At 40.0% G+C, this 24596-nt stretch overlaps 1 protein-coding gene across 2 annotated transcripts in view; it reads right to left on the bottom strand.

Annotated features, from left to right (window-relative positions):
* Positions 1–24596, bottom strand: part of arhgef18b (rho/rac guanine nucleotide exchange factor (GEF) 18b) — an 86567-nt gene that overhangs the window by 28212 nt on the left and 33759 nt on the right. For both annotated transcript variants that reach the window (XM_061682871.1, XM_061682872.1), the window contains 12 exons: positions 13237–13304; positions 12878–12923; positions 9966–10173; positions 9570–9676; positions 3612–3752; positions 3049–3299; positions 2853–2978; positions 2658–2775; positions 2294–2548; positions 2137–2213; positions 217–395; positions 65–138 (listed from right to left, as the gene is read on the bottom strand). In XM_061682871.1, the coding sequence (XP_061538855.1) occupies positions 65–138; positions 217–395; positions 2137–2213; positions 2294–2548; positions 2658–2775; positions 2853–2978; positions 3049–3299; positions 3612–3752; positions 9570–9676; positions 9966–10173; positions 12878–12923; positions 13237–13304 (1650 nt within the window). The remainder of the gene's footprint in view (positions 1–64; positions 139–216; positions 396–2136; positions 2214–2293; positions 2549–2657; positions 2776–2852; positions 2979–3048; positions 3300–3611; positions 3753–9569; positions 9677–9965; positions 10174–12877; positions 12924–13236; positions 13305–24596) is intronic.

Here is a 24596-nt window from a genome sequence, read left to right as displayed (position 1 = left end):
GGCCATTCATAAATGCTGAACTGCGAATATGCAATTGTTCATTGTAGTTAACCAATGTCAGTACCTTGAAATTCTTTGAACCGGGAAGCTCGGGCCTCCTCCTCCTCACTGAACAGCCTGCCTTCTGTATGAGGACAACTAACAGCGACACAACAGAAGCTATTAGTTACTGCACTATGAATGTTCTTCATCGACAGCGTTCTCTATCGCAGCTACCTTTCAACAGCTTGCCGTATGTGTGCCATCCAAGTGTTTCTTTCCTCCTTAGAGGTCGTGTGGATCTCGTACATCTCAGGCTCATTGGAGGAAGCGCAGATCAGGAACATGGCTTTTTCTGCATGGGCCACCTCCCTAACAATCAACTTCTGAAGAGAGATGACTGACGGCTTGTTGTCCTAGCGAGGATAAATAATGGAGAAAAGAGGCATGGATGAGGCTAGATACAGTCATGCCAAAAAATATTGGCACACATGGGGTGTCAATGTTTTTAGACATGACTTTTTTTTTTTTAACTGTCTGACATGAAATTACACTAAACTTTCCAGACACTAATTTCAAGACTTCTCAGTAAAAAAATTGAAATAATCTGTAACATTTGAGTAAATAGATGTGGATCATTTTGATTTTTTATGTCATTTTTGCCAAATAATTTCCAGAATATTATAGAGGGGGGATAAGAAGAGATCCATAGCCAATTAGTCTTTACATTTGGAATTTACAGTATGAGCGAGTTGATAGAGAATTTACATCTACCCATTATGAGCTAATTATATCAACGATAACGATTGTACAAGATTGGATGTCTATAAATCTGACAGGGTGCACAAATATCAGGGATTACTGGATGATGTGGAGGCGTGACCCGACATGCAGCGGAGGACGGATGCCTCCGGGGAGTCCATTAATCCCTGGTAATTGTACACCTCAGAGGGCATTAAGCTGTTTATACCATGGTCACTTGCCAATGAAAAGAATCAATTAAACTACCAATTAATTATTTCATATGTTTTGTCGTCAAAATAGAAAGTTTGACTAAAATTATTTCTTTTCCTATTTCTTGCAAAGCCTGAGGGCTTGACTATGAAGAGTCATTGCAATTTCATAACTTTCTAAGGGAATATAAATGTACTCCAGCAAATAGATTTTCTAGTTTGACAATGTTAAATAATAACCACAGGGATGACAATAAAATATTTTTTTTATTATTAAAAATATAATAATAAAAGCATGCAAGCTCTCGCTGATGCAAGCTCTCAGGCTGGCAATGCTGTACTCTCTCTGTTGGTCTTCGTTGACTGGACGGCGGCATAAAATTATCGCAGGGTATCATTCAAAACATCAACGGTGAAGTGTTCAGTTTATATTTGTTAGTTTTTGTACCGGGAGGTGTCTCGATGTATTAATCACTTATTTTGTTGTTTTGTTCATGTTGATTTCATTCTTCTCGTCTGAGAGTTGATTTACATCTTAGAGTTAACTCTTTTCTGTCTCTACAATTTTCCTCTCAATTCCTCAGCAGCATCCCAGTCATCAAAGGTGTTGTAATCACCAAATAAAGTAAATGATGAAATCACTCATTATTGTTTTAAATTCACTAATTTCTGTCCTCTGAGTACTTCATGTTTACTTTTCAGAAAATCTGACTGTCAGGTGGCCATGTTTGCTCGCATAATCTAACAGCTAAGGGTGCTGTGCATAAATTTGGAACAATTGATGTAGTGAAGATGTTTTGACGGGAACTACTTGTTCGAAGAGTGTGCATTAACAGAGTATAATGTACACCGATGGAATTTTCTGAGCCAAACAGAATCGAGTATTCACCAAGACTGATATAATACTGTGTGCTCTCATACAAACATTGTAGCTGCACTTCCAAGTGCCTTAAAAAAAATACACAAATCAATCTTTTTTTCTCTTAGATATTCATAATTTTTTGTTTTGGAAAATAGAGTTGTTGTAACAGTCTGGGAAACAAATATTTTTTCATATATACATTTTCCATACTTTTCGAGACCTGGAAATTAATTAAATCAAATTCCATACTAGCCATAATTTCCATACTTGCGTCAGAACCCCAATTGAACATGCATCCATGTATGTAGTTAATTTACATAAACAAAACTATTAATTACTCACCACTGCTGCAAATACATATCTCTGATCCTTCTCTTGTAGCAGCAATAAGACATCAGAGAGGAGAACTGCAAGAATATCTGTGAGGAACAAATAAGAGTATTTCTTCAAAACTGAGTAGAGAAATAAACTCTCTTTTATTGTGCCACAGTCCTCCTACCTTTGAGTCTGCCAGAGGCAGCTTTCCAGTTGACAGTACCCTCATGCAAAAGGCACCTTCGACCCTGCGCCAAGTCTTCTCGGCGAAACACTCGGCCATCTTTGATTTTCCCCAGTGCCTTTGGCTCCATCTTGTTGTGGATGTCACGAAGGCGGCACGTCTTCTCGTGCAGATTAACCAATGAGTCCACTTGAACAATAGTGTCTTTAATCAAGCCTAATGCATGGTTAAGCTTTGTGTGTTCTTCAGTACCCACTGAGAGAAGAACAAAGATTCAAATGAATCTCAATGTACACAGCGGAGGATTTTCCTCAAGTAAATGTATAGATGATTTGGTATAAGCACAAAATGAATATGACAAGACCTTTCGTGCTGTGCAGGATACGCTCGACAAATGCTGGGTACTTGGTAATGCGCTGTGTTACCAACAGAATACACTCAGGCACTCCTAACCTTCGCACGATGGACAGGTTGTTGATTTTCTGAGAGGACAAAAGAGAATAATCAAACTACAAAGACGAACTGGAATAACGATCACTTGTATGCTTAGGCATCTCACCCGTATAATGCTGTGGAATCTTTTGTTTGTTTGCATCTGTTCTTTGTAATAGCTGACAGCCTCAGTATGGCGACTGCAGAAATCACCATAGCTGTCCTTCATTTTCTCGCCTACATCACCTGAAAACTGCAGAAATCCGAAAAATATAAGAATCAAAAACTTTTTGACTTGCTTCTTTCTGTATGAGCTTCCTTACCTGTGCAATTAGTAGGTCTGCTATTCTGTCGACTGTGTAGTTGCCGTCTGTGGGCGAAACAATGTTTTCTCGTCTGCGTTCTTTAAGTTGGGACAAGAAATGCATGTGGAGCTCCAGGAGGTTTTCCAAGCGCGGGAAGAGACATTCCAGTCTGCACGAATCCATCTGGAGGTTCTCCTTCAACTCTCTGATGTAAACACGAAGCATTATCTTCAGTGTCCGTACGTGGTGCATTTCCGTCTGCATCAGCTCTGTTGTACATAAAGCGAAATATTACAATCACTCAAAGAGAAGTTTTTGTTTTGTTTGTTTTTACATGCTATCACTTTGTTTTGACGTGTGCTAATACAACAGTCTGTATTGTTTACATACAGGCCAAATCATAGGGACAATCGTGACAATAAGAAATATTTATTTACAAAATTGGTTCCTCTTTAAATTAAGTTACACGTTTACAGTATATCCAGGAGCCTACATTGTTATTGTAATGGCCTAATAGTAATACATTCTCATTTGTTTAAAAGGCAACGTTAAACAAAGAGAATCCATACAAATGCGCTAACCATATATGACATCCTGTCTCTTTATGGCCTCTTTAGAGTGTCTCTTAACAAACTGCTGGTCAACAGCCAAACTCCAGGACTCCACCTCCAGGTCCTGAGCATCACTCTCCAGATCAGCTCGCACTGCAGCATGGTGAGCATCTGAGAAAAGGAGCAAACAAAATTAAAAATTTTCTAGTGTAGAAGTGAACCTAAATTATTTTAAAGAGGGCGCTCATTCTAAAAGTTCTGCCTCGTAATTCATCCATCCATTTTTGTGAAGCATTAAGAAAGTATCCAGTTACAACTACCAGTAACTGAACTAGCCTTTAAGTCATATGTAAATGCTTGCATTCTTTCATGTCTTAAAAAAAGCACAACTGGAAAGGGATACATGACTAAAAACACAGTCAATCCAAACCAAACAATGTAAGTTATTTTAAAAAGAAAAATGCAAAGCCCTGTAATTTTTAAGTAGTAAGGGACCATGCTATTTTCTTCGTCTTTATTGAACAGATACAAAACAAATCAACATGATTAAAGTTATAAAATTAAAGAATAAAAACAAAGCAAAAAAATTGCTTTGTTTTTGCTTTGTTTAACTTTATGTAAAGTTACATTTTTTTTTACAAAAAAATGTAACTTTAAATGTCTCTTGTTTAGGTGGGAGTAAAGACTATTACAAAGTGAATGACAACAGTCAAAGAACCGTAGGTGAAAATGTCGGTAATCAGCTGTTGGATAGATTTTAAAAATACAGTGAAACCTCGAGTTACGAACGACTGTTTACAAACAATTTGGATTACGTATAAAATTTTCGTAGAAAACTCACCTCTAGTTGTGTATTATTTTCGGTTTGCGAACGGTCTCAGTATGGACAAACTTCTACTCAGGCTGCTTGACGATCACTGACTGTGCATCACGCTTGGATGTAAGCTGAAAACTAGTTGTCTGCTCCGCGGCGTAAAGTGGAAATCGGTTCTAAGCGGAAGTTCTGCCTCCAAATCCTCGATCATCCAATCACAAATCTAATAGTGTTTCTGATTGATGTCGTAAAAAAAAAAAAGTCACGAAATAATTTTATTTTCGTCAAAAAAAATACTATTTACATTATGTACGTTATTTATTTAATTGAAGCTTCTCTTTAATTAAAACAACGAATAGGTAACGGCGTAATCGGAGGCATTCGCTTGGCAGAAGTTCCGCCGATACGCACATACAGCCAATTAGATGAAACTACCAGCCGCCACATTATGAATGAAGACTCAAGGAGGTGTGTTATCGTCGTGGGGAACTTTTTCTAATAAAGTAAACAAAGTGCTAAACAGTCAGAATGTCAATCAAGATAAAAAGGGAGACTGCTAAAGATAATGTTAAGAAGCACCTACCATAGATAAACAGAAAGATCTGTGCGTTGTGCAACAGTCATTGACTGTGCGTCACGCAATGCAACTAAGATAATGTACGGATTTGTTGTTGATTTTCTTTATTGGACTGACAAACCACAAAAGAATGAGAACACGCTCGCTGGTGAGAGTGTGAGCAAAGCAATACAAAGGATGATCAAAAGAAATGTGCAGCAAATTGCCCAACAGAGCAATTAATCTTTTAAGTGATAATTTAACATCCAACTTTCAACTTTTTTTTCTGAAAAAAACAAAACAAAAAAAAGCCTCCCTGAATCAGTTTATTGTGCGAAAATCAACCAATTAATTAAAAAAATAGACAAAAGAAAAAAAACACTTGAATCAGAATGTTCCCTTGTTATTATGGAAGAAGGCTCCTCTTCAATGAGGAGCTGTAGCCCTTCTCCCCTTGCCCCACCTTAGTTAATGAGCAATGAACTGTTCTATTTATTGAGTACAAGGTACAAGGTACTTTTATTGTAAATTCTTCAATATGTGTAACACATACAGATGATTGAAATTACGGTACTCAAGGGCCCGTGGTGCTACAAAAGACAGTACAAATAATAACATCAATATAAACGGTAAATAAACTATAGTATATACAGTATAAAAAGTATTAATTGAATGTGCAAATATCAAAGGTCAGGTGATGTGTGCAACATAGTCAAGGTCAGATATAAGATGACAAAACCCCAATGCTGCTAAAGTGGCTGGTGCAACCCTGAGTCTGGTGTGAGTGTGTGCATGTGTGTGTGTGCATCTACATGTTTGCGGGGTGTCAGAGTTCAGAGGTCAGGTGGGCAGAGGACAGAAGAGGTAGAGGGGGCAGAGCGGGCAGAGAGTTCAGATTCCTGACAGCCTGATGAATAAAACTGTCTGAGTCGGCTAGTCCTGGCCCGCAGACTCCGCAGTTTCCTGGCTGATGGCAGCAGATTGAAGAGGCTGTGTGACGGATGGGTGGCATCCCCCGCTATGTGGAGGGCTTTGCGGGTGAGGCGGGTGCTGTAAATGTCCGGCAAGGAGGGAAGAGAGGTTCCGATGATGATCTCAGCTTCCCTCACGATGCGATGGAGAGTCTTGCGGCAGGATGCGGTACAGGCACTGTACCACACAGTGATGCAGTTGGTCAAGATGCTCTCTATGGTCCCTCTGTAGAACGAGCACATGATAGGAATTGGGGCTCTGGCTCTTCTCAGCTTGCGCAGGAAGTAGAGACGCTGGTGAGCTTTCTTGGCCAGTGATGGGTTGTTGCTCAAGGAGAGGTCCTCGGTGATGTGCACTCCCAGGAATTTGGTGCTGCACACCCTCTCCACCGCAGCACCGTTGATGTTCAGGGGAGCATGCTGGGAGTGCGTTCTCCTGTAATCCACAATCTCCTTGGGTTTTTTCCACGTTCAGGGTGAGATTGTTGTCCATGCACCACCCGGCCAGGCGGCTCACCTCACTCCTGTCGTATGTCTCGTCCCCATTGCTTATGAGACCCACCACAGTTTTGTCGTCTGCAAACTTGATGAAGAGGTTGGAACTGTATGTCAGTGTGCAGTCATAGGTCAGCAGGGTGAAGACGAAGGGGTTCAACACACAACCTTGAGGGGCCCCATGTTCAGAGTGATGGTGCTAGATGTGTTGCTGCTGACCCGTATTGCCTGCGGTCTCCCTGTCAGAAAGTCCAGCTGCCAGTTGCAGATCGGAGTGTTGAGCCCCAGCTGGTCCAGTTTGTAGATCAGTTGTTTAGGGATGATGGTATTGAATACTGAGCTGAAGTCTATGAACAGCATTCTGACATATGAGTCCTTAGAGTCCAGGTGTGTGAGGGCAGAGTGGAGGGCGGTGGAGATGGCGTCATCAGTTGACTGGTTGGACCAATATGCACACTGGAAGGACTCCAAGGAGGGGAAGAGGGAGGATTTGACGTGGTGCATGACTAGCCGCTCGAAGCACTTAATCAGCATGGGGTAAGCGCTACCGGACGGTAATCATTGAGGCAGGAGGGAGACGACTTCTTCGGGACCGGGATGATGGTGTTGGCTTTGAAGGAGGTGTTGAAGATGTCTGTGAAGACATTTGTGAGTTCATCTGCACAGTCCCTCAGAACGCTACCAGGTATGTGATCAGGGTCTGGTGATTTTCTTGTGTTAATCCTATCCAGAGATCTTTTCACGATTTCCCGGGTCAGTGTCAGCACTTGGTCACCAGGAGGGGTTGGAGTTTTGTGTGCAGGGGTGCTGTTGTGTGCCTCAAAGCGAGCAAATAAGTAATTCAGCTAATTTAGCAGGGAGGTGGGACTGTCGCAGTTCTGTGGTGAGGATTTATAGTCCGTAATGGTCTGAATACCTCGTCACAGACTCCTGGTGTCACTGAAGCGGTGGACGATCTTCCTGGAGTACTCCCTCTTGGCCTCCCTGATGCCACGGGACAGATTGGCCCTGGCTGTCCTCAGGCCCTCCTCATCCCCAGACCTAAAAGCCGCGTTGCGGACCTTCAGTACTCTGTAGACCTCCACCGACAGCCATGGCTTCTGATTGGCATGGACAGTGATGGACTTAGTGGTGGTGGCATCATCCATGCACTTGCTGATGTAGGCATTAGCAGTCTCTTATGTACTCCTGAATGTCTGTGATGTAGTTGTAGGTGGCAGCCTGTTTGAACATGGTTCAGTCTGTGGTGGAAAAACAGTCTTTAAGTGCCTCAAGGGACCCTTCTGGGCACACCCGTACCAGTTTCCTAACTGGTTGGGAGACTTTAACCAGTGGTCTGTAAGATGGCATTAGCATAACAGTGAAATGGTCTGAGGCGCCAAGGTGGGGGAGGGCCTTGTAGGCCAACCCCAGGGGGGTAAAATCATTGTCCAGGGTGTTATTTCCCCGTGTTGGAAAGTAGAGTTTAGGAAACAAAGCCTTGGGGTCAGCATTGTTAAAGTCCCCAGCTAGGAAGAGGAAAGCATCTGGGTGGGCTGTCAGCTGTTCACTGATATGATGGTATAGCTCATTTAGCGCCTCACTCCTGTTATTGCTGGAGTTTGGAGGAATATAGATTGGCACAAGCAGTATGGCAGTGAATCCCCTCGATAAATAAAAGAGCCGGCACTTCAGAGCCATAAATTCCAGTAGCAGTGCGCTGTGTTGACTGACCAAGATAGCGTCCCAGCACCAGGTGTCATTGATGTAAACACACAGTCCGACGCCCCGAGTCTTGCGTCCCGCGAGAGTTCTGTCCGCTCAGTAGCATGCTAGCCGGTCGACCTGAATGGCGCTGTCTGGAATGCAGCTATTAAGGCATGTTTCCACAAACACAGCACTCTCCCACAGTCTTACGGGTAGAGCGGAGCAGTCGAATGTAATCCATCTTGTTGTCCAGAGAGCGTACTTTGGCTAATACGATGGAGGGACTATTCGGCTTGTGTGATTTAGCCGCTAGCCTAGCTCAGATACCTCCGCGCTTGCTTCATTTCTCTGCTTCCTCCGCCATTCGTGGCGCCTCCACTCTGGGCGCGACGCAGGAGTGGGGGTAACAGCTGTTGAAGGCACCCAGAGCAACCCGCAGTTCCATAGCTCCTCAGCGAGAGTAGAATTTAACTCCTTGAAAGTAGTTCTGCCAATGTCGAGCAGAAGCTTGCGACTGTATCTGAGTCTTGGAACATGTAGACATGACGAAGACGGTCTAAAACACTGATTTATAAGACGAAAAACACAAAAACACCGTTTGTTTGGGACAGAGAGCAGCCGCTACGTATGCATGCGTCGCCACCTTGTGTTTTACTCCTTTAAAGTAGTGTGTTTTAACTTATTTCTAAATTGCACTATTTATTTTTAACAACACACTGATAAAAAAAAAGTAGTGGCACACCGCAATTACGTCGCGGTTTCGGACCGAAATAAACCTGATCGGCAATGCTAATGTAAACAAATGGAGAGAACGCAAAAACACAAGCGGTTCAACTGACACCACAATTGATCCGTGGTGTTGCTTTGTTTACATTACAGGAGCGGCACGGAGTCGCGGATCTCTAATGTGATACATGCATCGCATTCGATAACGTGCTTCATTTTCAGGTGATTTTGCCATGGATATGCCCGTCTTCGTCGTAACATCCTTTATACACGTTTTGCAGACTACCGTTGTTTCCAAATGATAGACGTGCCCTTTTGTGGGACTATTTGTGGGTTGCTACTCGCTAGCCTCTTCTCCATGTTGGCGGAAGACTCGCAGAGTACCGAAAAGTATAGAAAATAAAATCGATCATCCCCTTTTGCTATATTGAGCATTAATAAAATATCGATCGAATCAAGCTTTTCGATATATCTCACAGCACTAATTACAAACAAACAGCTGGGTCTAACAGCAGGAAATAGTGCCTACTTGTCTCTCTCCCACACAGTCCAACTTAATGAGAGACAGTATGAGGTCACCCTTGATTTCAGGAAAACACACTCCTCCCTAGATTTGACATTTGAGATAATACCATTAGACTGAAATAAACAAACCAAAAATATTCAGCTTTGAAAAAGGTGGATGTGCAACAAAACAATTCCACAAACTAAAACAAATGTCACCAATCAAACTAACTTACCCTCTACTATGATAGACTCAGTAGTGGAGGGAACGAGGGAAATTGTGTCTTCAGTGCAGCGCTTGAAGCGAAGAGTGTCGGTTTCATCCATCTCCCCAGGGAGAGACCTGGGGTAAAAAATAAAACATAAATCCACTGGTTAAATACATACCTAAAGAGAAATACAGTACATCCTCAAGAAGAACAAATGGCTAGTTTTTTTCTCTGCCCCTTGATAAAATCATGCGTGCTCCAATTCATAATTTAAGCTGCTTAACCTGCCAGCTATGCATACAATATCAAGCTCATCTTTACTTAAAGGTCTCATAGAAAATACATATGCTTTTAAAAGCTTTTGAGTAGTTAATAAAGCAAATCTTGCAGTTTAGCAAGGGCAATACAAGCTGAAGGACTGACCCTGAGCTGCTGTGGTGGCGCAGGCTGTGGCCGAGGTATAAAGCAGAAGCTCCAGGAGAGGTGATGTTATGTGTTGCAATAAGATGGTTACTTGGTCCCCGAGGAATGATGGTCATGCCGGGGGGGCCGAGAAAACTTGCATGGCCATTCGGGGTCTGTGATGAGGCTGTACCTGACTGTTCCTGCTCTCTGTGGCGGTCTTTCAGTGCTGGGGGCAAAACACAAATAAGAGTGGTGAGAAAGGTGGAGGAAGAACAGAAAGTCTAAGATAACCAGCAAAGAAGACAAAAACAAGTAGATTGATCTGACACTATGGTAAGCTTTTTAAGTTAATGATCTACATGCCTCATAGTTAGATAGCAGTGATGCAACAAAATTAAAATTCTTGGCCAAAACGAAAGGTGACGGACCCACAGCCGAAAGCCGAAACACTGATGGAGATTACTATGAGAACTGCCAAACTATAGAAATACACTTCCAGAACAATTTGTCTGTATTTCCATACCTTTAAAATTATGTGAAGAACATTACTATGGGACAGTTATTGCAGTATTTCATGTAATAGGATAAACAAAATTCTGCATACTGTTCAATTTCACAACACAATCATTACGCTATAATCGTAATTGTTAATTAATTATGGCTTCAATATTTGTTATTTTAATGTATTTACTGCATCAACCTTGAAATGGTGGATGCATTCACAGCCAAATGTCTTCTCTTGCATGCTCCTTTCGCATTTCCTGTATCCACAATTGCTGCAAAAATTATTCAAATTTCCCCATTGTGGGACTAATAAAGGATATTTTATAAATATTTATTATATTAATGTATTTTTAAATTTATAGGCCCATTTTCTTAAGTGACGTACTGCGGTGACGTAATAATTCATTTCCGGTTCTGGTCCCTGTTATGGCTGTCTACCGTTGTATATTACAGTAATTTCCTTTATAAACGTACTAATTTGCCAGCTATTTTGCTCTTCAAACTTGGCTAATTTCCTCTATAACGCAGTTACAGCCAGACCTATGTGACAAGTGTACTGTATAACCCAATCATTTATTTTGGTGTTTTGCGACTTCATGTGATAGCTGAGCAAATACTAGCATCCCCGTCTTATTCTCCGTCCGTTCTTTGTGAATTGTGATGATATCGACACTTGTCTAAATGAGTAATTTATTCGCTGTCATGGAGGCGATGATTAGTGATTTATCAGTGTCCGACTGTAATGGTGGCCACTTACACGTAGACACTGGCCTGCTTGGGCTAGTACAAATTTCTAAATCAATGAAATTTTTCGCCCGCTGAAAATGGCCAAAAACTGCACTTTTCGTGTCGGTCTAATATTCTTTTCTCACCGAAACATCCTGTCCAAGACAGGCTGTTGTGATAATGTAAAGAGAAACTGCGACCAGCACCGCCTGACTGGGCGGCTGACTGGGCAAACCGGCATACATTAGGGTTAGCCTAAAGAGGGAGCTGAAGCTAACACTGCAAGCCACACAGAGCAGCTTGTACTTTGCAGCGTGTACCATGTTAATCTGCCCTCCCTCAGCTTGCTTTAAGATGTTTATTAACTGCCCCGTTGGGAGTTTATTGTAAAACTAAGCACACAACAAAATTGATTACCCTCATTTCATATCTAAATACAAGACACACATTATAGAAATCGACAGATCAACACTAATTGTCAATGGAAAATCCTATTGAAGGGCTAGCTAGTATTATCATTTGGTCACTGGAGGGATTTACCTTCCAATAAAAAATATTCACACACAAACGCCATAGTAACACATACAGACAGGAAATATAACATGCATCGCATCACACTGCCTCCAAGAGGTCAACGTGCACAAAGCAGGCGCAGCAGATACTGTCATTGACTGTGTAAAAAGACACTTCTTTCCTGACTTTGACATGATATGAAACTAAACTTTTCCTGTTTTCAGTCCATTAAGATTACCAAAATTCTTTCTATTTGCTAAATTCCAGAATAATGAGAGGATTTTTTTAGACGACTATAAATGACAATACAGTCATGGCTAAAAGCACTGGCACGTGTTTAGCCATGAATGTACCGTATTTTCACGACCGTAAGGCGCACTTAAAAGTCTTAAATTTTCTCCAAAATGGACTGGGAGCCTTATAATGCGGCGCGCCTTATGTGTCCACCGAGTTCCAAAATCTGTAAATCTTTAATGAGCGCTCCGCTTGATTGACTGGGAGCATTTCTTGCCGACACGCTGCTTATATAGAGGAAGGCGGACGTGACTGAGGACAGCATGCGGACGTAAAGGGGGAAGGATGCGCGTGACAGAGGACGCTAAAGACACACTCCCAGTAGGTATATAGTTCTGGTATGTGCATCGGTTTGGCTAAGGACCCCCGAAAATAGCACCTACGAAGAGACACGCTTACGAAGCACAGTTTAAACTGCAAGCTATTAGTTACGCGGAGAAACATGGGAATCGAGAGATTTTAGGTGTTGGCTTGGCTTTCCAGGCCTTTTTGCACCTCCCTTTCTTGTTGTGTTCAATACTTTTTCCCTGTGTTATTACACATTATTACACATATCTTAATTTCTGAGCTCATTTGTTCTACTTTCTTTGTATGTATGGATTACTTGGGTTGTTCCCAACATCTGGTGAAATTTCCAGGTCAATAGCACATTTGGAAATATATTTAGTGAGAAAAATGGTTACGTGTTAAATACTTATTTCAGTCGCTGCATATTAAATGGCGGCACGGTGGCCTTAATCCATCAGGTCGAGGCAGACGGCCACACTACCTTGATTCGGTTCAAGGTTTTTTTCCTTGCCACGGTGGTCAAAGTTCTTATTGATGTGGATAGGTTGTTCCAAAAGAAAAATTCCTCAAGATAGAAATATATAAATAATTAGAATTAAACTTACCAAGATTAGGGGATCCAGATGGGCCTGTCCTTGATAAAGAATCTCTCTGTGTGGGAATAAAAAATACAAAACATTTTTCAAGGCCATTTCATCAATCACTTTTGAGTTACTAAAAGGATTACTGTAATTGCCTGGTTTTTTTTGTTTTTTTACAGGAACTGAAAGCATACAAAACTTTCTGTGCAAAGACCATCCAAAATTTTACGTGACCGTGACCATCTTTGGACTTTTTAACACAAAGCACCCTAGCCAAGTTGTGCCTGGTGACTGTGAGCAGTGTAAAAAAAAGTAAATTAGATAGTTGGGGGAACTCCACTCCACTGTGTGCATTGTTTTTCACATTCCAATGGAGTGTTTACCTTGTTCCTGGTGCTGGTGCACTCACCCAGCAGAGACTTGCAGCTCCTGTGAACATTCACAGCACAATCTGAAAAACAGTATCCGAGAGTCAATACTTCGTATACAGTGTATACAGTGGACCCTCAATATCAAGGGGGATCAGGACCAGGCGCAACCGCGAATAGTGAAAATCTGCGAAAAATTGATGCCCATTATAACTGAATCTGAGAAAAGAAAACATTCAAAAAAAATCCAAAAACTTCTTGAATAAGCAGGGATTTACCTCCAATAAGCGTTTTCCACAAACCACTACCCCCGAAAAAAATGAAATAAAATAAATATGTGGGGGTCCAATGTAGTACTGTTTTTTTCATCAGTTGAATGAAACCTGATGTTATTCAATATTTATATTTAAGTGGAATGTAACGTGGAAACTTCATATAGACTAAAAATGCTTTTGTTTAAATTTTGGCCATATATAAAATGTAAACCCTTAACTGAGATGAGTGCGGTTTGTTTTTCTAAATGAATTTAACAATTCACATTAGAGTAAAAGCATCCTATTTCAGAGTTTAATAGGAATTGAAAATAAAACAAAAGATTCAACAAGACCATGGAAGCTCGCTACTTGGCTACAAATTCTCAGGCAGCATATGTCAAACAAATTCAGTCATTACTACACAACCTGCGATTCCAACCCAGCCAGGTAAAGCCTGGTCACATGGTCACACACACACGCGCGCATGCACACACACACACACACACACACACAAAAGCCAAAACCAGACAAGCTTCTCTTTTGAGAGGTGGGTCCATTGTGTGTGGAGTGTTGAAAAGTCTGAACTAGCCATCCATCCTCTTTGTATAGCACTTATCATCACTAGAGTCATGGTTAACCAAAGCCTATCCCAGCTGACTTCTGGCGAGTGGTGGGGTACCCCCTGGACAGGCCACCAGTCACGGGTTTGACGTAATGCATAGGCCCAGGAAGCACGTTAACACCAGTGATGCCGGTAACGTGTGAAAAAATTACTTCAAAATACCACCATTTTGAGTAACAAGCAAAGTAACATGTTACTTTTCCCGAGAAAGTAATTAGACTACAGTTACTTCTTCAAACCAAGAATACTTACTTTTGCATCATCAATGTCTCTCACCAAGTAGTAATTTGTGGCTGGTGATTCAAACAAAGAACAGTACAGCTGTGCAGAAACATTTAGCAAAGACCACTCTCTTTTTCAACAAATAGAAGAAAGCGATTGGCAAGTGATTGTTTATTACACAAAGCAAAGTGACGGTGCAGTACCATAAAAGTAAAAAGAAATGCACGATTTCACTGTCGCTACACTATTTTTTTATTTTTATTTAGTAAAAAGTGTACTGGATTGTTGTTACTTTTTTATTTACATATTAAGAATACAGTTTTACTAGCGTGTTAAACACGCAATGCTTTGTGGGTTATTTATTCATACCGAAGTGCACGGTCATAAATCGGTTATGGAGGGTAAGGACGGGCTCATTGAAGGGCTTACAATATTTATCTCAAATAATATTTACAATGAAAAGTGGGAGCTTTCAACTTTGGAGTCCAGATTGTCAGCTGATTTAACACGCTGCAAGGCTGACGTCACCTAGCAAGTAGGATTTACATGATCAGGATTTTTGGGGCCGATCACAGAGTTTAAAAAAACGATAACCGATCACAAGATGGAGGAATGTGTCTATTTCAATGACCTGTTCATTTACTGTATATACTTGTGTACTTAATTGCTCAAAAATTATATTTACAATTTATAATGTATCTTTGTTCCTCTATTTTGTATCTTCCTCTATTTATGCCAGTGCCAAATGAATGGTCTTCTATTCGATGCCAGGAAGTAAATACAGTAATTAATGTATCCACTTTTTGTGACATTTTTGTTTGTTGGTGTGCTGTGAGATTTTTCAATTGTAAAATATGTTCCTTGCCTCCATAAACGTTGGAAATTCCTGCTCAAGTCAGATCATGTATTCTAATCATTCAGGTCAAACCAACATTACATGACAGAAATAATGGGTGCTAACTTACTGTAATTAAATGACTTTATTTTTAATTAAATGACTTCACCCACACTGAAACTTTAGAGCATGATTCGACAGAACGGCAGCATGCTTACGTCCAACCGTTCGTGCTAGCAGTAGGTTGCTAAGCTACATAACGTTTTTATTGCCTGCTTGCGAGCCGTATCATATTAAAAGTATGTGAACATACCTCAAGCAAGCCTTAAAACGAACGTCCTCTCCTGTCCTAAGCACCGGTGATCACCAACACACGTTTTTCCCCATTTTGTCCTCATAATATAGTCTGCGCGAGCCACTGTTTTCGTCGCCACGCTAACGAGTGTATCCGGTCGCATTTGAGTTGACAAGATAAAGCCCAATGATCGTAAAAAAACGGGATGCGGTGGTATCGGAATACAAGATTTTATTGCAGTAGTCTGACATAGTGCAATCGTGAAAGAGCAAATTTGTCTTGTAGTCTGATTCGGGCATTATGTGTTGTCTGTTTCAGACGTGTTGTCTGTTCCACACCGCCGACATGTTTTTATTTTATTTTATTTTTTTTTAATAACTTTATTGGCCATCAGATATTTACAGGACTATGCCAAAAGACACACGACAAGGCTAAAAATAAACTAGCTTTTGGATTCAAATATACCGTGACCGATAGCGACGCGGAGTAGATGTCTTTTGCGGCGCCGATCAATGACGTCATTTATCGGATCGGCGAATTATGACATTAACGCTGATCAGCATAAAATGCTAATTATCGGCCGATACCGATAAGGCCGATAAAATCGGTGTAAAGTCTGGTAGTAAGATGCTGGATTATTTAATTTTTTTTTAACAATCAGTGTTACGTTCGTAACGAGTCAACGTTCAGTGATTTCCATAACAAAATATGTTCCGTAACATTTGGCAACTCTGCAGATCCAAGGTAATCTGGATTTCTTCAAGAATATCTACTTAGTTTTCTTTAAAATTAAGGTTGGCATGTCAAATATTGCAGACAGGAAGTGGTACACAAGTCAGACAAATAAACCAAAGCTGAAAACACAGACTCACTGGCCGAGGTAAAAATAGAAATACTGTAAACACTGTCCACAACGGACCCGTTTAAATCATTCTAGGAACACACACTAGAGACGCCTGAGGCTGAGAAGTTACATTGTTTAAATGTGTTTGCATTGTTGTGTCAAAGGTAGTACTCCTCTCAACAACACAATGTAATACGAGCAACTTTCACTAAGAGTTCATCCCAAAAGCTACTGTACAGTGTGTAGCTCATTTCTCTTCTGTGTGCCACAAAGAAGACAAAACAGAATTCACAGTGGATCAAGAATTCAAGATCATGCATTAACAGCAGCACCTATTGGACTCTTTTTATTTACATTTTTAGCTTCAGATCACACCAAATCCCTCTAATTTTTCAAAATTAAGCCACTGAAGTCCTGTCAACTCTTCTAGTAATTTATGAACAGTTTCTGGCCAAGTTAAATGAAAAGTCAACAGAAAGTGGCTTCTGAATAAGCCTCAACAGCAGAGTCATGACCCTTGTTTTCAAATTTGGTCCAGTATTACTGAACTGGCACGCTTCATGACAGCCCAAACTATATATCATTACTGTAGTTCAACAGAAACAACAAGCCTGATATGAGCAACGCAATTGAGAATGTACTGCATTGGATCATTTTCAAACATTGGAGGATTTTCTTTTTACCTGCCTATGAGGATTTGAACAGTAATCCAACAGAGGCAGAGCAGCCAGATCTTGAGGTAATTCTTATTCCTACTCCAACTGAGGAGTAACCAAATAAAAAATAAATTAAAAAAATAAAATAAAAATAAAAAAGAAACACCACAAGGCTTTAAGCCCAGCAGAAAAGTCTTAATCTTCAACAAAGCTCAAACACACTGATCACCAATGAGGCTAGTCAGGGGCAATACTATCAAAGACCAGTGCTAAAATAAATCAATAAATATAAAAAATAAAAAAGACCTTTCCAGGTAAGCAGATCTACACTAAATATTGACACATTCAATTCAGATTCATCTGTGAAGAGCCCTAACGCAAGCCAAATTATTTCAGGAAACGGAGGCAATGATACACACTGATTCACACAAATTCTGCTGTGTAGAGGTAAAATATTAGCCAAAGATAAGCATGGACAGGGTGTTTTTCTGTTTACTGATATCACAACTCTTATCAGCACTCAGACCACCTCCAAGTCTGGCAAGTGCATGCTGAAAGATGCCCCACGCAGGAAACTGAGCGGGCTAAGAGCAAAGTTTTAAAAACTAAGTCAGAAATCATATGACCGACTAGTGTATCCACATGGAGAATCAGTGAAATTACAAAAAAAAGAATACATTTTTAATATTATGAAATCCAAGTCGCATGAATGTTTGAGCAATTTGTTCCACTTCAATTAAAAAAAATCTGCTGTTATTAAAGACCTTAAAAGCACAAGCTTAACTAAATAAAAACACTTCTGTCATATTACATTGTTTTACAAATAGACAGAGTGAGTGTTGCATCGACGTGTTATCTTTACTGGCAATAGTGGGCTCAGCACTACTATGGGTTCTTCCAAGGCAACATTTGCATGATCAACAGGACACTTGAAATATTCTGCTTTCTTTTGCTTGGTCAAGTAAACTCTTTTGGTTTGACTTTTATTGAATGAAATAACTGTAAGAGAGGAGTTCACCCCAGCAGGGATACAGTGGAACCTCTCAAGCATTGGTTATCGAACTTTTGACGCCAGGTACCACCTCAAAAAATACAGTACCTAGCTCTCCAAATACCACCACAATTACTATAAATCATAAATACAGTAACATGGTAGGCCTAAGTGTTCATCAAAAAAGAGGCAGCGAAAATTAAAATTAAATAAAAAATTATACCTGTAATCAATATTGTAAGCCATTGTAACATTAAGCATAAGTCAAATATTAACACAGCGCTTAAATATAGGGAAAGGAACAAAAACTGTACTTACATAATGATTCAATTAAGATGTGTGCACAAACAAGTTCAATAAAAATGTTACTTAAATGCTTAAAAACATACTTCTCACACAGTAATGCTAATGAGTTGTATTTAAAAGTTAAATACAAATGAACTGTAGCTAAAGAAATTACTGTACATGAACAAATTCCAATTCCAACAAAGTTGGTCCATTGTGTAAAATGCAAATAAAAACTGAATACAATGATTTGTAAATTATTTTCAACCTATATTCAATTGAATACACAACAAACAAGATATTTAATGTTCAAACTGATTAACATTATTCTTTGTTTGCAAATGTGCTCTCATTTTCAGTTTGATGCCACATTCCAAAGAAGTGAAATGAAATCTTCTTATTCCAGCAAGACAATGCCAAGCCACATTCTGCAAGTGTTACAACAGCGTGGTTTCGTAGTAAAAGACTGTACTAGACTGGTCATCAAGCAGTCCAGACCTGTCTTAGTGAAAATGTGTGGTGCATTATGAAGCACAAAATCCGACAACGGTGAACCTGGACTGCTCAGCAACTAAAGTTGTACATCAAGCAAGATTGGGAAGGAATTCCACCTACACAGCTTCAACAATTAGTGCCCTCAGTTCCCAAATGCTAAATGAGTGATGTTAAAAGGAAAGGGGATGTAAAACAGCAGTAAACTTTAGCAACGTAACAAGATTTTCCAAAAATGACTGTCAAAATGAGAGGTCTGGTTGGAACGGCCACTTCAACCATAGTACAACGCAGAGTAAAGAGTACAAGAATTTTGGAAATCGGATAATGGGTTCCAGAGAAATTGAGTTTTTTTGTGTCAGAAGAGCAGTGTGGCAAAAGAATAGGTCAGGTACATCAGCAATTAACTATTTTGTTTTGCTTTTGTGTGTCACTTTCTTTGTGATTGAGGACTTTAGAGGCATTTCTTGTGCTCATTCCATGTTTCGTTTTTTTTTTTTTGTGGGGGGGGGGGGGGGGGGGGGATTCCACAAAAATGGTGTGTGTCATGTTTGTATAAACATGCCCATGTATCAGCCTTGCAGGCATGAAATTCAAAATGGGTGACTATATCCAACAACAACAAAAAGGGTTTATCATTTAATTCAATGATTCTTGGTGTATCACTAGAGACCCTGCTGAATATTAGTGGTACTTGTAGGACCACACTTTGAGAATCACTGCTCTAAATTGATGTTTTGTTTTGTTTTTTTATTGTTTCTGCAATAAAATATATACTATGTTTAAATGGTTTACGGATCCTTTATTCACAAATTCATACAGCAAAACTTCTTGCTGTTCACATTCTTGTGACCAATAAGAGAGGAGACTGTCATCGTACGGTTTGGTGTGACACCTTTTAGGATCTGGCATGCATAAAAATAGATTTTGGTTGCTGTCGTTTCTAATGTTGAATCTTTAAAAAGTTGACACGTTTGCTGATTTAATATTTTTATATTAAAAATAAAATTGATGCAATGCTGTAGGTGCATGTATCTGCATTTAGTTTTGTTTAGAAATATTGTGTACCATATTGTGATGTTGAGAGAATACATTTTTATCAAAAGACAACAGGACAGATTATTTCAATTTCCATTTTTCCCGATGGTAAACAGACTGTGGTTGACCTCAGATGGAGTGTAGTACCTACCATCACTAAATGTGTGGTTCTGACACAGGAGGTCATCACCTACACAAGTAAACAGTAAAACAACAACTACAAATAAAAATCTACACTTAAGCACTCTGTGAGAGTCACAACACACAGAAGCAAACATACTCGAAGGCTGAGCAGCGATGCATGCAAGAAGTGCTGTGCTAAACAAGGTGTGATGTCTGAGGAAGGCTCTGTTCTGCTCTGATGGATCTGCCAAGCACAATCAAAACCATGTGACCCACTCAGCAAGCCCAGTCAGGAGAATAGCCAAGAGCTGTCCCCCCATATAATTCCAGTGGGGCACTGGAAGAGCAAAAGGGCATCACCTGTTTCGGCTGAGGAATGATGAGAATTTTGGCACGCCAAAAAACGTCAAGGATTATGTGGTCGTATAATCCAAAATTACATTTTTAATCTAAAATAAAATTGGCATAACATGGACCAACGCAAAACGGAGACAAGACTTCCAAGTTAAAAATGAATGTGAATGAGGAAAATAAGGTAAATGTTACTTTTATTCTGCAAACTCTGGGATTCACAAACAATTTGCTGACGCACAGTGTGTCATAAGAGATCAGGTGTGTGAAAAATAAATCACTTCACTTAATTAATCTAAAATGTATTACTAATTATAATCGACTTCAACTAACCTAGCTTTGTGCATCTATCTATGACAGCGACGTATAGTGACAGACAAGTTGTTTGAGTTTTATAAACTGTGCGCCTTGGCTCAATATAGGAGGGGAAACATTACTTTAACCTTGCGCCTAAGCAAAACTCTCTCTCACAGATTTAATAAAATAAACGACAAGCTAACGTTTTTAGCAATCACCTGTTGACCCTCAAGTCTACCAACAGCGGCTAACAAATCTGGCGAATGCGAACACAACAGAACGTTTCGGGTTACATTCCCAAAAGCAACATCCTGACTGTGGTTGTGTTTTTTGTTAGAACATGGTGCACAAGTGCTATTTAAAGTCTATTACATTTGCTTTCTAACTTGTAGAGGATTTTGGGCAGCTAGTTCACTAGCAACAAGCGGCTAGTCGTTAGCTAGCCATCCCAGTCAAGAAAAGTCAAACTAATTTACATTGAACCATTACACGTTGGTTCGTCCTAATGCAAACACAATGAGGACACAAAGGAAGCGATTTATCGCCCGTAGTTAGCACTACACTGATTGGCTAGCTAACAACTAGAGTGCCTGTAAACGTCCATTGAGGGAAACAACGGGATGATCCACCTGATCCCGCTACAGGAGCCGCTTCTTACCGTTAATAACACCGAGACTCCGGTCCGGTGCGGTCGGTTGCGCCCAAAACGACAACAGCGGGTCGGTTGGATAACCACATCATTGGATGTGAATGGCATCAAGTATTCCCCGGTTGTTGTTTTGCTCCACTTTAGTTAGCCGCTCTCTGTAGTGTGAACAATCTGTGGCATACAAACGGCGCATTCCACAGTCTCAATCCCCACACCGCCACTTGGCTCCAATTAAAGGGACACTACACCGGGCTTTGTTTTTCTACAAATCTCACCAAAAGCAAAACCAATAAGGAATTGCAATTACATCTAACAGTGGGCCAGGGTGAGTCATCAATTGCATGGGTTCATTTGAGTTTAATTGTCATGAAGATGTTTTTTTTTTTTTTTAAATGAATGTAATTTCATTAATTTCCTTATAGTGGCTTCAATAGTTTTGGAGGTACTCATTCACATTTATCAACTCATCTGTGGTGGGGAGGCCGAGGACGATGCTGTTGCGAGCTGACCGGCAGTCTCATGGTGAGACTATTAAAGTTGTCGACATGGCTGTTGTTTTGCCCACTGTTCTCTCCTCCCTTCGAGACAGACGGTCGCCCCACAGAGCCTGGGTTCTGTTGCTTTTCTTATAGACAAATGTAATAGGCCCATGACAGAATAATACGTAATACGTACGCCGCTACGTACTAAAAGTCCTGGACCTAGAACGTCCACTACATTTGGAGATAGCTTGAAAGGCTAAGGAGCAGCAGACAGGACTCGAGATCATGCTAACCATCAAGTTAAATAGACAAATACATGGAGAGAGGGAGAGCGAGAGAGACAGACTGAGACTGAGAGATTATGCATTTTCACAGTTCTATCCAAAAATCAAAAGTTAACTAAAGTGATATTAGTATAGTATTACGTTATGGCCTCAGTTATTACCTTTGCAAAGATTAGTTTTTTTTTTTTTACCAGGCCAAGAGCATAATAACCAGGCAATAATGTGGCCAAAGGTTATTACATTATAGGTTAAGGACTTGTATTACATTATTGGCCAGTTATTACATTATGGGCCTATTACATTTCAAAAATGGACACATTTATTACGTTATGGGCCGTTGTTACATTATTGGCTTCTACAGACCCCTCTAATGACTATTTAAAAAAAAAAAAAAAAAAAAAAAGCAACTAGCGAGTTCAATCCCGCGAATAAACTAGACGACATACATTGTTTTGCGTATATGACAAGAAAGGAGCCAACCTATAGAAATTCCCTTCCAGACCAATTTGGCTGAATTTCCATATTTTAAAAATGATGTCAAGAACATAACTGCAGGACAGTTATTGCAGTATATTATGTAATTGGATTAACAGCAACGTCTTCTCTCGCATGCTATTTTTGTATTTCCTCTATCCACTATTGCTGCTGAAATAATGAAAAATTGCCCATTGTGGGACTAGAAAGGGTTATTTTATATTGTAAAGATTTATTATGTTAATGTACTTTGAAATTAAAGGTTCATTTTCTCAAGTGACATAGCAGAGTAGTACGTCACTACTAATAAGTTTCCGGTCTCCAATCCCTGTACAGCTCTCTAGCGTCGTATATTGCAGCATTTTCCTCTATAAACACGTAGAATCATGATGATAATGATCCTTATCTAAAAGTGTAGTTTATATGCGGTCATTGAGGCGAGGCACATGTTCCCCTTCGCAGCTCGGCATCGTATTTAGCTGGGACAACGCCAAATAGCATGCAACAAGCACTCCGGCCCTGAACAGTGGAAGCAGTGAGGTTGGGCGACAATAGGGATGCTCCGTTTGGGCTCGTAGTCGCTAGCATGATGACGGAATGATGACGGAAAAGCAACTCATGCCAGAGTAGCATCTGCTCGATTTGCACACTGATTAAGAAGTATCTGTAACATTTGCACAACCAACATTGTCCCAGATTATCGCACTACTCGTCACTTTAAACCGCGTACACTCCTTGAAGTCTCAGCACCCTTTGCACAATGGTCATTGCACCGGACTATTGCAATATTAGTCGTTCGAACTGCTCTAAGTGCTAGAGGACTCTGCATCTTTTTGCACAATTGTTTTTTGTCAATGTCTTTATGTCTCCAAAGTGTTCTGTAAATTGACTGTCTGTTGTACTAGAGCGGCTCCAACTACCGGAGACAAATTCCTTGTGTGTTTTGGACATACTTGGCAAATAAAGATGATTCTGATTCTGATTCTGAACACAGATCAAATAATTTATCGCAATATTCAAATGGGAGTTATTACAGTAAAAAAGATGTTCATCTTTGTTCTTAATGTGTGTTTTATGTTAACAAGAGTTTGTTGAATGCATGTGTTATTTAACATTTATGCTTATTTCACATTTATGGTTGATTATTTGTTTGTATGTGTCCTACGAATGGCTGGCGACCAGTTTGAGGGTGTACCTCGCCTCTCGCTCAGAGTCAGCCAGGATAGGCTCCAGTACGCAAGTGCGGTGAGAACCAAGTGAGGATAAAGCGGCACAGAAAATGAATGAATGAATGATCGCACGATGGAACTATGTCATTATCAAACCGTGAGTGCAGGCTTTTTTGAGTCAGTCAATTTAACTGGATATTCGGTCTGAAACCAAAAATTGAATTTTGGGCTATTTTCGTCTGAAACATTTCGGTGGTTGAAATTGTGGTGCATCACTACTAATAATTCACATTCTTGAAAAAGGAACACTATTTCCATCTTTTCCTTTCCTACTTGTATAGTGCTTGTCCAAATTAGGGTTGCAGGTGAGCTGTAGCCTATACCAGCTGATCGGTATGTGTGCAGTGCAGGGTTATAATAGCTTTGGATTTTCCATTATAGTTAGTTTTATTTTGTTTTGACTTTTCTTTTTCAAATTCAGTAAGTTTTGATTAGTTTTTAGAACAGGTTTGTGAGTTTTTATGTTTTTATTTTTTTTAAAAAGGCTTTGTTTTAGTTTAGTTTTTATTAGTTTCAGTATTAGTTTTATTTAATTTTTTATTCGGGGTATTTCCCAAGTGTGAGATAAAAAAAATCACAATAGGTATTGTGTAATAAAAACTCCTCAACAAATACCTTACTAACAGATGAACAACCATCCACAAATAAAATATGGGTACTGTATAACAGTCCACAGAATTTGAAGTGCAATAAGTGCAGTACATAATACTGGTTCTAAGGTTAGATTAGATGCATCACAACGTACCGTAAAACCATTCATAAGACACATGCCGTAGTATGGCTTATTTAAAAATGTGTTTGTATGTTTAACTTCCATCCACCCATTTTCCATACCGCTTTATCCTCACAAGGGTCGCGGGGGTGCTGGAGCCTTTCCCAGCTATCTTCGGGCGAGAGGCGGGGTACACCCTGAACTGGTCACCAGCCAATCGCAGGGCACATATAAACAAAC

Source organism: Phycodurus eques, chromosome 8, assembly GCF_024500275.1.
Source record: "Phycodurus eques isolate BA_2022a chromosome 8, UOR_Pequ_1.1, whole genome shotgun sequence".
Taxonomy (NCBI): domain Eukaryota; kingdom Metazoa; phylum Chordata; class Actinopteri; order Syngnathiformes; family Syngnathidae; genus Phycodurus; species Phycodurus eques.
Note: the sequence above shows the minus strand (reverse complement) of the source record. Positions and strands in the feature narration are given on the sequence as shown.